Source organism: Mustelus asterias, chromosome 5 (genome assembly GCF_964213995.1).
Source record: "Mustelus asterias chromosome 5, sMusAst1.hap1.1, whole genome shotgun sequence".
NCBI lineage: Eukaryota > Metazoa > Chordata > Chondrichthyes > Carcharhiniformes > Triakidae > Mustelus > Mustelus asterias.
Genome location: NC_135805.1, coordinates 86,416,432 through 86,432,292, shown reverse-complemented (window position 1 = coordinate 86,432,292; position 15,861 = coordinate 86,416,432). Strand labels below are relative to the sequence as shown.

Sequence of the window (15,861 nt, the reverse complement as noted above, 5' to 3'; positions counted from 1 at the left end):
AATAAAAGCTAACACACCGTACGCCTTCTTAACAACCCTATCAACCTGGGTGCCAACTTTCAGGGATCTATGCACATGGACACCCAGATCCCTCTGTTCATCCACACTACCAAGTATCTTACCGTTAGCCCAGTACTCTGTATTCCTGTTACTCCTTCCAAAGTGAATCACTTCACACTTTTCCACATTAAACTCCATTTGCCACCTCTCAGCCCAGCACTCTCTCTGTAACCTGCCACTTCCCTCCGCACTGTCTACAACTCCACCGACTTTAGTGTCATCTGCAAATTTACTAATCCATCCTTCCACACCCTCATCCAGGTCATTAATAAAAATGACAAACAGCAGTGGCCCCAAAACAGATCCTTGCGGTACACCACTAGTAACTGAACTCCAGGATGAATATTTCCCATCAACCACCACCCTCTGTTTTCTTACAGCTAGCCAATTCCTGATCCAAACCACTAAATCACCTTCAATCCCATGTGTCCGTATTTTCTGCAAAAGCTTACTATGGGGAACCTTATCAAACGCTTTGCTGAAATCCATATACACCACATCAACCGCTTTACCATCATCCACCTCTTTGGCCACCTTCTCAAAGACCTCAATAAGGTTTGTGAGGCACCACCTACCCTTCACAAAACAGTGCTGACTATCCCTAATGAAATTATTCCTTTCTAGGTGATTATAAATCCTATCTCTTATAATCCTTTCCAAAACTTTGCCCACAACAGAAGTAAGGCTCACCGGTCTATAATTACCAGGGTTGTCCCTACTGCCCTTCTTGAACAAGGGGACAACATTTGCTATCCTCCAGTCTTCTGGCACTGTTCCTGTAGACAATGACGACACAAAGATCAAAGCCAAAGGCTCTGCTATCTCCTCTCTAGCCTCCCAGAGAATCCTAGGATAAATCCCATCCAGCCCAGGGGACTTACCTATTTTTACCATTTCCAGAATTGCTAACACCTCCTCCTTATGAACCTCAATCCCGTCCAGTCCAACAGCCTGCATCTCAGTACTCCCCTCGATAACACTGTCCCTCTCCTGTGTTAATACCGACAATTAATATTCATTTAGTGCCTCTCCTATCTCTTCAGACTCCACGCACAACTTCCCACTACTGTCCTTGACTGGCCCTAATCTTACCCTAGTCATTCTTTTACTCCTGACATACCTATAGAAAGCTTTAGGGTTTTCCTTGATCCTACCTGTCAAAGACTTCTCATGTCCCCTCCTGGCTCTTCTTAACTCTTTCATGAGGTCCTTCCTGGCTAACTTGTAACTCTCAAGTGCCCTAACTGAGCCTTCAAGTCTCATCTTAACGTAAGTCTCCTTCTTCCTCTTCACAAGAGAGGCATTGTTCTGGACCTTCTTGGGAGTAGATCCGACATGTCGTGTGCATTGTTGTAGCACATGCCCTCATGCATCAACTACAATCCATTCTATTCTCAAAAATACAGCAAAGTACGCAGGTCACTGCTTCACCACTTTTTAACTTATGAAAACAAGCCTGTAATTGAGAATTCAAATCCATAATGCAGACCGCAGGAACCCAAAAAAAAGTATAAGTACACAAATCACTGCTCACTGCTTCAGTGCTTTTTAACTGATGAAAACAAACCTCTAATTGATCAATTGAAATCCAAGCCTACCTGTTTGGTAGAGATGGTCAATATTGCGATCTACATGTCTTGACTCGAGCAAACATGGAACTGGCTGCTGAGCAATGGGATGGAGAAATCAGCCAGTGCTGGGACTGCGGCACAGCACAGACCAGTTCAGGATAGAATGTGACAGAAAATGTCCAGTGCAGGAGCAAATATTCCAATCAAGTGGAGTCCAGTGAGTCCAAGTCCAATATCAGTGGTTTTGCTGGCAACTGTCTAGCATTCTTTGCCCAAAATAGACTTTCTGAAGGCGAGTGTTGAGAGCAATGCGGGAAGGTGGTTATTTACTGGTTATAATAACTGTCTGCATGTGCAGCCATGGCAACAGGCCAGCAAACAGTGGTCCCACTTGAAAAACAGAATTTAAACAAGAGAATATAAAACAGGGACAGATTATTAAGATTGTCTTGCTTCATCAGTTGTTTGCAATCCATGGCAACCAGGCAATCCATAGCTTTTCTTTTTTCAAATCATATTGATTGATCTTTCTTGATTTTAACTAATGAATTTTCTGAAAGAGCAGGCTTTTTTTGCCCTCCTTCAGCCCTGGCTGCAGTTCCAGTTGGTCCTGCTCACTCAACGACCTTGCTGTCCTGCTGGCTCACTGGCTGCCTGCTGGCCTCCTCACCTCGCCTTCAGCCCATTGCCCAGCCTTCTTCAGCCCTGCTGGCCTGGTCAAGTCACCACACTGTGCCCCTTGCAAACCATTGGCACCTCCTCAGCCCTCACACCTTACCTCTGCTCAACAATGACGTTGGGCAACATGCTGGCTCACACTCGCTGCTTGCCTGCTGCCTAGCTACCTTGCCTCACTTTCACCCTCAGTTAATTGCCCATCAGCCCTCTTAGCCTTGCTGCTGGCCTGGTCAAGTTGCTCCAGTGCTCTCTTTGATGACTGCCGGAGCCTCCTCCTTAGCCCTCACCCGAGGCAAGCTCGCTGTTGGTTCAGGCCACTCTGGCCTCCTTAGGCCCCTAGAGTCTCCACCAATCAGAGCCTTATGTTGCTCTGCATTGGTTGCTGATAAGCTCAGAGCCTATCAGCACATTCAGATCTCTCAGGCTCTTTGTCTGTGATTGCTCTGTTCTTTTGGCTTGAACAATCTCTCGGCATAATCTCTCTTCTGGTCTGCTCTGCCATACATATGCTCGAGCTGATGTTTCACTATTTCTGTGTTTTGACACAAGTCTATTGCATTCTTTAGTGTTAGCCTCTTGCCTTGTGGTAGACTTGTAAAGAGTCTCTCATGCCCAAGACTAATTGACTTTTAATCAGATCACCTTTTAGCTGTCCAAATGCACATGATTCTGCTAGCTGATTCTGCTAGCTGCATTACTGCCATGACATATTGTTCAATGGTCTCATTTTCACTCTGAACTCCAGTGTTTAATACCTAACATTCATATGGAACATTTACTTGGGGTTCAAATTGTGCATTCAAGGCTTTCAAAATCTCAGATTTTCTTTTCTTTGCTTGTCTATTAAATTGAGGATGGTATACACTTCATAGAAGTCCCTCCCCGCAGTGTTAGGAGTGTGGTTATTCTTATCAATTCAGGCTTGTTAACTAAGTGGAAAAGCTGCCACCTTTGCCATGCATCATTTTTCAATTGGACTGGAGATTGGATTAGAAAATTAACTGCAGCAAATTTTATTCACTTAATTTGCTTGCAGCCTCTGGTTGTATTTCCTTTGTCCCTTTTCCCCACAGCCAGTAATTTCACTTGTAGGCTGTGTGCACTTTTCTTTTATCCATTTTTTCAGCAGTTTTTTGCATATTTCTACTTCTCTTTGTGCCTTACCGAGCTGTCTCCCTTGCAGCCTTTTGTCTAGTTTTCTTCAGTTCCTTTGTCTAGTTTCCTTTTTTTCAGCAGCTTTTTTGCAGATGTGAACCTGCGTTCCTGGTTTCTCAGTCTCTCCTCTGTGTCACTTCTCGGGTCAAAATATTTTTTCTTCATTTCTATACTCCAGGTTTCAAGTACAAGGACAGTAGTCTTCTTCAGTGTGTAATCAGTGAGAGGTCTTTATTGATCTGTCCTAAGACGTCTACTTCCAGAGCCAGCCTTGTGACATGACTACAAGAAGCCTGAGGTGTCAATCAGACTGGTTACCTTTTAAAACAGTAAGAAGTCTCACAACACCAGGTTAAAGTCCAACAGGTTTATTTGGTAGCAAATACCATAAGCTTTCGGAGCGCTGCTCCTTCATCAGATGGAGTGGAAATGTGCTCTCAAACAGTGCACAGACACAGAAATCAAGTTACAGAATACTGATTAGAATGCGAATCCCTACAGCCAGCCAAGTCTTAAAGGTACAAACAATGTGGGTGGAGGGAGCATTTTAAACACAGGTTAAAGAGATGTGTATTGTCTCTAGACATTGCTACCAAATAAACCTGTTGGACTTTAACCTGGTGTTGTGAGACTTCTTACTGTGTTTACCCCAGTCCAACGCCGGCATCTCCACATCATGACTACCTTTTAAAACCCAAACACTTTTAAATCAGACTCAAACTGGAATAATTATATACCTATATTATAAATTTCACTACTCAGTTTAGCAGTGCCTTCGACACAAAAATACATACAGAGCGTGTAGTACATATAAGCTCAAGATTTGTAAAATCAGAGGACAAGGTAGCAAGTACTGGTGCATTTAAGATCTTGCCCACAGCCAACTGAAATCTAACAGCACCTTTTTCTTATTATTACTGTCAGCTGGTATAAGATTACACCATGAAGTTGCAGGGTTCATGATGTACTGTTCTTTGGCTGTTAAAATCATGATTCCTTGACTTCTTTACAATTTTGTTGTTTCACATATCTTTCTGCAAGCTTCTTCTAGGATATCAGCCACTTGTGCATCCTGAGCTGTATCCCTGTAAACAGTACAGAACCTTAATTCAAACTGCCCTTGAGGCCACATTGGAGCTGTTTGACCTCAGGAAGATATGTTACAAATTGAGGAATCTACATTCCTAGACCATAGTGTGATCTCATGGGATTAGATAGCACTGGAGCAGCTGTCAAGTTGGTTTCACTGCCTGGGTCTCCAACTATTTGCAATACGAACACCCATAAGAGATGACAAGTTGTAACTCACTCAGGCCCCCAGTCGGAAATGAAGACCCTGGTTCCATGTGGCAACAAAGTGACCAAGAAATATTTGAAGTATATGTAAAGGGGGAGAACCCCCACTAAGTTTTCTTTCTAGTTGACACAGTATCAAAGTTAGTTTGGTATTCCCCACTCAGGATCTGAGACAGTGCAGGGAATACGTTGAATTACTTATCTACATGTATAATTTGTTTCAATGTTTACATTTTGTATAGTACAAGTTTGTGTAAAGCTAGGCACCAAGGACCTGAGTGATCTGGCTAAACAGAGTGAGAATGGGAATTTGGTGGGAGTGCTAATTATTTAAACCAAGTGGCAACATTAAAGAAGTTAATAGAAACATAGAAAATAGGAGGAGGAGTAGGCCCTTCAGCCCATCAAGCCTGCGCCGCCATTCAATATGACCTTGGTTGATCCTCAATCTCAATGACATACTCCCGCTCTCAATAATCAGTCATCAATTAGGTTTAAGGGCATAAAATATAGTAGAGAAAACCAACATTACAAGGATCCAAACTTCACTAATTAAAAATATGGTAAACAAAAATAATTGAACAATATGAGTCAAGGAATCCTAAACTTAAAAAAAAAAGTAGAAACGTTTTTAATAAAATGAGGAGAAAGCTGAGATCTACATGAGATGACGGCCTACAATTCCTGTACCAGGTGGGAATAAGTTTGTTTCATGTTTCTTAGATTAGCATGTATGAAGGAGGTGCCCCCACTTGAACTCAAGTTTCTGAGTTACGAATACATGAACATATGAATTAGGAGCAGGAGTAGGCCACTCGGCCCCTCGGGCTTGCTTGGCGATTCAATAAGATCATGACTGATCTGTTTGTAACCTCAACCCTACATTCCTGCCTATCACCCCTTGTTAATCAAGAATCTATCTAGCTCTGCCTTAAAAATATTCAAAAACTCTGCTCTGACCATCTTTTGAGTAACAGAGTTCTGGAGATGAAAAAAAAAAGTCTCCTCATCTTGGTCTTAAATGAGTGACTTAGATTCTTCAGGAAGAGGAAACATCCTCTCCACATCCACCCTGTCAATACCCCTGAGCTTCTGAAATGTTTCCATCAAGTCATCTCTTACTCTTCTAAACTCTGGTTGATACAAACCTAACTGTCCAACTTTTCCTCAGAAAACAACCTGCTCATTCCTGGTATCAGTCTCATAAATATTCTCTGAATTGCTTCTAATGCATTTCTATCTTTCTTTGAATAAGGAGACCAATACTGTACACAATACTCCAGTTGTGATCTCACTAATGACCTGTACAATTGAAACATAACTTCAATACTTCTGTAATCAATTCCCCTCGCAATAAATGTTAACATGCTATTAGAACAAAGAAAATTACAACACAGGAAAAGGCCCTTCGGCCCTCCAAGCCTGCACCAACCATGCTGCATGACTGAACTAAACCCCCCGACCCTTCCGTGGACCGTATCCCTCTATTCCCATTCTATTCATGTATTTGTCAAGACGACCCTTAAAAGTCATTATCGTATCTGCCTCCACTACCTCTGCCGGCAGCGAGTTCCAGGCACCCACCACCCTCTGTGTAAAAAAACTTGCCTCGTACATCTCCTTTAAAGCTTGTCCCTCGCATCTTAAACTTATGCCCCCGAGTAATTGACTCTTCCACCCTGGGAAAAAGCTTCTGACTATCCACTCTGTTCATGCCCCTCATAATCTTGCAGACTTCTATCAGATCGCCCCTCAATCTCCATTGTTCCAGTGAGAACAAACCAAGTTTCTCCAACCTCTCCTCATAGCTAATGCCCTCCATACCAGGTAATATCCTGGTAAATCTTTTCTGTACCCTCTCCAAAGTCTCCACATCCTTCTGGTAGTGTGGTGAATTGAACACTATATTCCAAGTGCGGCCTCACTAAGGTTCTATAAAGCTGCAACATGACTTGCCAATTTTTAAACTCAATGCCCCAGTCAATGAAGGCAAGCATGCCGTATGCCTTCTTGACTCCACCTGTGTTGCCACTTTGTGACCTGTGTACCTGTACACCCAGATCCCTCTGCCTATCAATACTCTGAAGGGTTCTGCCATTTACTGTATATTTCCTATCTGTATTAGACCTTCCAAAATGCATTACCTCACATTTGTCCGGATTAAACTCCATCTGCTATCTCTCCACCCAAGCCTCCAACCGATCTATATCCTGCTGTATCCTCTGATGGTTCTCATCGCTATCCACAAATCCACCTTAATTAGCTTTCCTAATTACTTGCTATATCTGCATATTTGCCTTTTGTGATTAATGCACTAGGACACCCAGATCCCCCTGCACCTCAGATTGATAAGCATCAGCATTGAGGAAAGGACAAATGTTGGAAGCTGTGAATTCCCTCGAGTGCTAGGAGGTGGTCACTTTTCAGCCGCAGGGTGTTCAGAAAGATAGTAAGTGACCATCAGGCAGAAAAAGTCACAGGCAATGCAGAAATCCATGTGACACACTCTAAACTGATTTCCACCACGGCATACCAGGGAGGGCATCTATACTTTGGTGGAGGTTGGGTGGGGTGGTGGTGGGATGCGAGGATAATGCAATCCAGAGCAGCCTTGGCACCATAAACAAAAGACTGCAGAGGGTAGCACAACAAAGTGTAGAAATGCAATGGTCATAGGGAATTCAATGGACAGGCATTTCTGAAACTACCAATATTAATCTCATGTATTGGTTATGTGACTGTGACAAAGATGAACTATCCCTCCTTATCCTTCTTGACTTGCTCGCTCGCAGTCTTTGCGACAGGCTGACCTCACCACCCACCTACATAGCTTCTTTACTGTTGTCTAGCTGGGTAGAACTGTACTCACCTTGCTCCATTGAGATGGTTATGGGGAAGGTTTAATGACACAACTACATCTTTCATCACAACATCATTAATACCAGGACTTGGGCATTTTTTTAATAAACGTGATTCTAACATTCACCCAGTGACTTGAGAGTAGCTGGTAGCCCCTCTGAAATCAAACTTTTTAAACTGTTAATAAAAAAATTCATTTCATATATAGTCTGTCAAAATATTATTGCCAAAATGACATTTTAAGTAAATCAGAAGGGAAAAAGTTGCAAGGCGGCAGACTTTCTCTCTGCTCACAGTACACTCTGAAATAGATAAAAGGTTATGCTTAGTTTCATTTCTGGACACAGAAAAGCCACAGTTCAAAGTTTAAATTCATGAAACCATACTGTACTTAGTTGGAATTTTGAGATATCAGCATTTTGATGTCTGCAGCCTTTCAGCATGAAAGGCAAAACACATTTGCATTTTAATGGCCTGTTTTTGACGTACCATTCTAAAATAGGCGATGAAACAGAATAACTCATTTCATGTTTAAAGTGGTAAACTTAATCTACAACATTACAATACTGGAAAGCTTCATGCTGTTCTGCTGCAGAGTACCATCTGCATGGCACTGATATCACCTTTCGTTTCATTCACTGAATAGATCTAACATATCTAAAAAGGTACAGTGCCCCAGGCCCTTGACTTATTTTTATTTCTCCTTTTATCAATTGACTTAAAGACTCTTAAGTTGCCAAGTATTTGCAGGGAAATGATGACTAATGACAAGCTCAAACAATACTGTTCCTTACCTATCTATATTGTGCATCAATATGCATTTTTATAGTGTTTTTAACACAATAAAATATATGAGACACTGCTCAGGAATGTTATCAAACATAATTTGACACAGCCATATAAGAAGATCGTAAGACAGGTGACTAAAACTTGGTTACAAAGCTAGGTTTTATAGATAATTTTAAAGGAAAACAAAGAGTTCCAGAGACAGAGGGAGGGAATTTCTGAGTTTGGAGCCCATGGCCATCGATGATGGAACAAATACAGTTAGGGGAGTTGTAAGATTCAGGAGTGGACGCATGCAATGATTTTGGAGGGTTCCAGATCTTGAGGAGGTTACAGAAAGTGGGAGGAGTGAGACAATGGAAGGATTTGAAAACCAGGATGAAAATTTCAGAATAGAGTCTTGCTGGAATGAAAGCCAATATAAACCACCAGGGAACACAGGAGCAATAGAAGAATGGGATGGATAACTATTGTAACCTTGGAGTTTTTATTCATTGAATTAGATACTTCTTGAGGAGATGGAGATGTCTCGGCAATATCGCTGGACTAGTAATCCAGAAGCCACAGGCGAATTCCCCAGGGTCATGGGTTCAAATCCCACCATGGCAGCTGATGGAATTTGAAATTACTTAATAAATTTCTTGGTGATGGTGACCATGAAACTATTGTCGTAAAAAACTCATCTGGTTCACTAATGCCCTTCAGGGAAGGAAATCTGCCGTCCTCACCCAGTCTGGCCTACATGCGACTCCAGACCCACAGCAATGTGGTTGACTATCAAACTGCCCTCTGATAATGGCCCAGCAAGCCACTCAATTCAAGGGCAAATTACCCTGGAATTTGGGATGGGCAACAAGTGCTGGCCCAGCCAGCGACCCCCACATCCCACAAAACAATAAAGGAAAAAAGATCTGATGGATTCATCTAATCAAAGAGGTTTCTATTTAACAATTTAAGTCTCAGATGCATTGATGTCTCCTTACCTCAATAGTTTTACAAATCTCTTCCAGCTGAGTAACGATTGCTTGGATTCTGTCATTTCCTGCCACCAACATTGCAATACCATCACTGAGCTCAGTCTGCAAAAATAGCAACACTAATCAAGCCAGAGTACAAGCTATTCTCGTCAGCAAAGATAACATATCATTCACCTCTTCTATGGATTGAACAATGCTGCAGGCTACCAAGTAACAACTGAATTTGAGATATACCAGCATTCCTACACCAAAAGAAACTATGAATAACCTTTAACTTTGCTCAGCCTAATGATCCAATAACCAAGTGCACAGCAACAGGGGTTTGCAATCTGGCAACTAACCCTGTCAGTTGCTCATCCCTGTTTTTGCTTTTCTTTCTCCCCAAGTTTTGTTCTCCCTTCCACTTTTTCTGTTCCTGTTTTCCATGTCACCTTGCCTTTTTATAGAATAACTTCTTGTTTTTTTGCTTGTTTCTCACTTCCTCTTTCCTTTCTCTGAAGCCACGTGCAATTGTGCCTGTCCATCAACAAAGGAAGGAGTGCAGGGGAGTTGAGAAGCATTTGTTTCAATAATGAAGTCAAACATAGGAAGGATCAGGAACAGGACATTCAGTCCCCCCGAGCCTGTTCTGCCATTCAATTAGATCATGGCTGATCGGTTGCTTATCTCTATCTAAATGCATCAGTTCAAATAGCAAGAACAAATCACAGCATTCAGGAAGATGGGGAACAGATAGCAGATATCACAAACAATAGTTCCAAGTGATTGGAGATTATAAGAGTGAAAACCAAGACAAAGGAAGGTAGTAAACAAGTGTTCTTTTATGCATGCTCTCAAGAGAACCTTCTAGGCCATTTTACAACATATGAACCCCAATTTCTTCCATGGGGGACAGGAAAGCTGTCAATGAAGACTAGCCTATTCCATTTCACTGGGATTTAGATGTAAGCCCCACACCCAATCTGAACTGCTTGTTCACCCATGAGGAAAAGTGACCCATGTCTAAACTCAGGGAGAAAGAAAAGCAAAAGCAGGGATGAGCAACTAACGGGGTTCGTTGACAGGTTGCAAACCCCTGTTGCTGTGCACTTGGTTTTTGGATCATTAGGCTGAGCGAAGTTAAAGGTTATTCATAGTTTCTTTTGGTGTAGGAATGCTGGTGAACCGGATCCTGCCCACTGGGTCATCTGGAATTCAACCAGGTACTCAATTAATAAAATTAGACTTCATCTTGGTCAATTGGAGTAAAACACAGTACTAAATTCTAAAATATGGAAATGCTAGGCAAGTGATGGAAATGCTAGGCAAGTGATCACACTGCTTTGCCAAGATATATACACTTCTCAATTTAAGTCAATGGAATATTTGACTTATAAAATAAACAATGTCACATCAGTGACAGAATTTGCATCTGCGACAATCATTAGATATGTGACAAGCAGTAAATCTGTCTAATTTCAGAAATTATTCTCCCAGTTTCATTCTCTTCAAATATTAGTGTCATAGATGTTCTTTAAATAACAAACATATGAACATACAAACATAAAAATTTGGAGCATTATTAGGCCTTTTGGCTCCTTGAGCCTACTCCGCTATTCAATAAGATCATTACTGATCTGATTGTAGCTTCAATTCCACATTCTGCTCACCCCCAATAACCTTTGACTTCCTTGTAAGTCAAAAATCTATCTACCTCTATCTTAAAAATATTCAATGACTTTGCCTCCACTGCTCCCTGGGGAAGAGAGTTCTAAAGATCCACAACCCTCTGAGGGAAAATATTCCTGTCATCTCCATCTTAAATGGGAGACCCCTTATTTCTAAACCATGTCCCCTAGTTCTAGTCACTCCCACAATCGGAAACATCCTTTCAGCATCCATCCTATCAAGTGCCCTTGGGATCTTACATGTTTCAATAAAACTATCTTTCCATCTTCTAAACTCCATTGGCTACAGACCCAGTCAGACCTTTCCTTGTAAAATAATCCCATCTTTCACCGCACCCCCTCCCCCACCCGCCTTTGGTACATTCCAGGTACCGGTTGAGTCAGCCTTCTCTGAACTGCTTCTAATGCATTTATACCTTAATGAATATGTACAAGATAATTGATAAATATTTATATCCTACTTGGAAACAAAATATTAAGATACCTTTTGACGTTTGTAGACATTTTGAAGAGGTGCCACTTCACAATCTTTGTGGGCACCAAAGACTTTGCACATTGAGCAAGTTGGAGCCTCACAAGTTAGACAGTAAATGTTAATCTTTTCCTCTTCATGTTCTTCACACATTAACTGCTGGTCAGATTTGGTGTGCAGAGGCCTGAAGGAAACAAATTATGAGAAGTGTCAAAGTAAAATAAAGTAACACTGTAACCAGAACATCAACAAGTTAACTATTTCTGCAAAGACAATTGTGCCGCTTCCACCAACACACACTCCTCCCCACACACAGACCACACTAAATCCCACCCCAACTCCACCCCCTCCCCACCCCATTCCCAACACTAACCATATTAACTACCATATAAATGTGTAAACCAATGAAAGCCCTGCATAATTCATAAACTTCAAAGTGTGTAAATGTTTATAACTAATCATAAATTCTGCAAAGTAATAAAATGATAAAATGTAAACGAATGATTAATACTTGAATCAATCTTGGGGGATATATCAGGCACTATCCTTAGTTCAGTGATAGCATTTTGATTTGGTCGATCATAGCCTTAAACCCCATTTCTAGAACAAATGATCTGTCATTAATCTCTCTGCTGTTTATGGAATCTTAATTTGCACAAATTGACTGACGTGTTTTCCTAAATAACAGTGACTCCACTTCATTAGCTGCAAAGCATGTTCAATTGACTATGAATGTGAAAGGCATGATAGAAATCCTTTTTCAACAGTCAATAATTAGACTATTTACACACTATTGTTATCTGGAAAAAAAATGACACAACTACAACCTAGATTGTCTGAATGAATGAGACCAGAAATTCTGGAAAGAAAAGTAATTAAAATTACTTTGCCATTGAGGGTTTGGTTTTATCATTAAAATGGCTTTTGTGATATTCGAATTAACCTAACTGCAGCCCATCAGTCACAGCTTCCTGTTTTTAGGGTAGTCCATTATGAATGGTGCTGTTGATGGTACTCTGTCATACAAAGGGAGATCTGATGGCATCGGGCAGTCTCGTTTGCAAAGACTTTCCAAATAGCAACTATGTAGAGTCAGATTTTCACCTGTTTAGCCATCAATCATGGGTCCCAGGCCTTAAACACGCTTTGATTTAGAACTCAAACAAAAAATTTGTTGGAACCTGGGCCAGAATTTCACACTCAGGTGGGCTCACACCCAACCCGCAAGCGTGTGAAATCATGCAAGACGGCATCGGGCATGCATCCAAATTTCATTGTGCACTCTTGTGATGTTTCAATTGGTGGGTGCAAGCGTGAAGCAGAAGCAGGAAATTTAGCCCATTAAGGTGCCAATTGCAAGGAATTTTACATGGCCCGTCTACTTTTACACATGGCGAGCGGCCTTTATGTTTTAATGCAACCTCGATCCAGATCAGGATGAAATGTCCGGGCCAGTGGCACTGCTGCCTCACAATGCCAGGGATCTTGGTTCAATTCCGGCCTTGGGTGACTATCTGTGTAGAATTCACACATTCTCCCCAAGAATGCATGGGTTTCCTCCGGGTGCATCCGTTTTCCTCCCACAGTCCAAAAATGTGCAGGTTAGATGGATTGGCCATGCTAAATTACCTCTTAGTGTCAGGGGGCCTAGCAAGGCAAATACATGGGGTTATGGGGATGGGGCCTGGGTGGGATTGTTTTTAGTGCAGGCTTGATGGGCCGAATGGCTTCCTGGTGCACTGTAGGGATTCTATAAAAGATGTCTAAGGTTGGTGTTTGAATGTGCTGCCTAGACTCTGCAGTCTTTATGCATCACAATTTATTTTGTACAGGCCTGCTGCTCCCTGAGATAGCTCCTCAGGGGCTGTCCTCTTGAGGGAGCCCTTTAGAAGTGCCAGTTCACATCTTCCCTTTTCTCAGCACCTGCCCTCTTCCTGACCCTCCCCGGCAGGGCTGAGCCTTTACCAGCACGGTTCACATTGGCTGCCCATTCATTGGCCAGGCAGCATGAATTCACATTCCATGGGCGATCACATCTGGGACTGCTAAGTGTCCCTGCCAACAGGAGAAAAATGCAGGCCCTGTTAGCTGAGGCAAGAACCAATACATCATTGAAAGGAAAACTGAATCTTTATTGGAGCAGTGGAAGAGGATTGATGAGAGGTCAGGGCAATAGGAGCAGTTTTGGATTGCACTGGCCAGGTCCAAATAGCCTCCTACTATTCTAGAAACCTCAAACAAAAGATGAAGAGGAAGCACTGGGCAATGAAGGTCATGCTTGTCGATTTGAATATTGCTCCCAAACACCCAGTTATCAATAAAAGAACTTTAGTTCTACCTCACACTGTAAACTATAGAACTCAAAACCTCCCATCTTTCTGTCCTCCGTTTTCAGGGTTTTGAGTCCCAAACATTAATGCCCCCTAACCAATATTGCCCAGATGTGGAGATGCAGGCGTTGGACTGGGGTGGGCACAGTAAGAAGTCTCACAACACTCGGTTAAAGTCCAACAGGTTTATTTGGTAGCACAAGCTTTTGGAGCACTACTCATTCAGGCACTCACCTGATGAAGGAGCAGCACTCTGAAAGCTCGTGCTACCAAATAAACCTGTTGGACTTTAACCTGGTGTTGTGACACTAGTATTGCCCAGCTTATCTCATCATTCCTTTTCTTCTTTATAACCATATTGGCCTCTTAATTTAAAAACTATGGCTATTTTTACCCGTTACTACTTGGATTTCCATTGTGGGGCAGTCTACGCTGTTCCCAATGGGATTTGATATCGTCTGATCACACTTACTAACAACTGAATCCCTAAATGGTAGTAAACATAGTTCTTTTCCCACCTCAGCTGAAACAACAATGCAGGAATGAATGGTTGGAAGAGGGTGGAATAGCACAAATTACAAAGCAGCACAAACAAGAGAGAAACTGCCAAAGAAATAAACTTTTCTTCTATGGTTGCAAACCATTCACTAAAGTAAATGTATTCTCTGTCCAGCTGTCTCTATAAATAAAGCATATTGCATAACCTGGATGATTCTTGCTTGTAGATGTCAATGATATTTTCCACCAGGAGATTTCTCTGCAGGCCATAAACTCCATGGCGATCAAGTACTACCTCATGTCGGCAGGAAGGACAGCGAAAGCGGCCCCCTGAAGGCACAGTAGTTGAGCCCCTTGACTGCCAGAATGGGTTGGAAGCCTGAGAATGATATACCAAATGAAAATGTCAATCAGCTCTGCAAGATTATTCAGCTACACCTGTTTACACACCCTGCCTTGCCTTCTTGTCAATTTTCCTCTTTTGTAGTTTTGCTGCATTGTTGCTCCTTTGCTTCAATGATGCAGCTGAACACCAGTGCCATCGACCACGTAGAGAAGGAAAAATATGCTTTTTTAAAAAAAAAAGAGATGGGAGGAGCTGGTCTCGATGACCATTTCTCCCCTCCCATCAAGTTTGCAATCTGACATATTTTCCTTTCTTAGTTGCCTTCCCAGCTCTCCCCTTACTTGCAGTTCTGCCCTCTATACAATCTCACACCCAAGCAGGCCTAAAACTCTCATCGAAAATATGTTTCAGAAGGGCACTTCTCACCCACCTAAAAAGTTTATACATTCACCAAAAACATAAACACAGAAAGCGGATACTCTGCCTAATCTATTAATAGTACACTACAATTACCAATGATACCATGGCCAAATATTGGTAACAATTGAAACACTTACCTGGAAAACATCATTGGCACATTTTCTACACAAGTTATGCTGGCAGGGTAAAATTACGACTGGTTTTGTGAACATTTCCAGACAAATGGGACAAATAAGTTGCTTCTCCAAACTGTCCATTGTCTGTGCGCCTCCAAGCATCGGTTTGAATCCCACCGCAAGGTTCATCCCCAAAATCAGGAGGTTCACTTGATCGGTGAAGTAGTAATCAATTTTTTTTCCCCCTTTCTTCAGAGCTCTGTTAGTTCTACCCTTCTGCTCTCGGCTGAAACATCAACTGCTGGGCAAATAGTTAAATTTAGAATCGTTTCATGGGGGATCGTATCTTTTCTCTTTTAAGCAATAGGTCACATGGGCTAACAGTTGTGAGCCCTGCATTCCTCACTCCATATTTATCTCCTGAAATGTGAGACTGAGAGGTTGAAGAGCCATTTGTTGGACAGCACTTCTCCCAGTCAAGTGATAGTTAGTCATGTTGCGGTATGGCACAGATTAGATATAAATTCAGCAGTAAATTGGGAAAACAAAATGTCAAATTCTTTCAAAATCAACTTCAAGTTTCAAATTCAAAACCCAAAATTAAACCCACAGAGGAAAAAGTGTCGGGAT

General features: G+C 41.9%; 1 protein-coding gene across 2 annotated transcripts in view; it reads right to left on the bottom strand.

The window, feature by feature from the left end:
• The window catches only part of trim54 (tripartite motif containing 54), a 69,126-nt gene extending 53,563 nt beyond the window's left edge, over positions 1 to 15,563 (bottom strand). Inside the window, exons 1-4 of one of the 2 annotated variants that reach the window (XM_078212956.1) lie at positions 15,253 to 15,563; positions 14,556 to 14,728; positions 11,534 to 11,705; positions 9,389 to 9,484 (exon numbers count right to left, since the gene is read on the bottom strand). In XM_078212956.1, coding sequence (XP_078069082.1) covers positions 9,389 to 9,484; positions 11,534 to 11,705; positions 14,556 to 14,728; positions 15,253 to 15,420 — 609 coding nt within the window. In that variant the 5' untranslated portion in view covers positions 15,421 to 15,563. The remainder of the gene's footprint in view (positions 1 to 9,388; positions 9,485 to 11,533; positions 11,706 to 14,555; positions 14,729 to 15,252) is intronic. The other variant, XM_078212957.1, reaches the window with a different exon arrangement.
• Between the last annotated feature and the right edge of the window lie 298 nt (positions 15,564 to 15,861).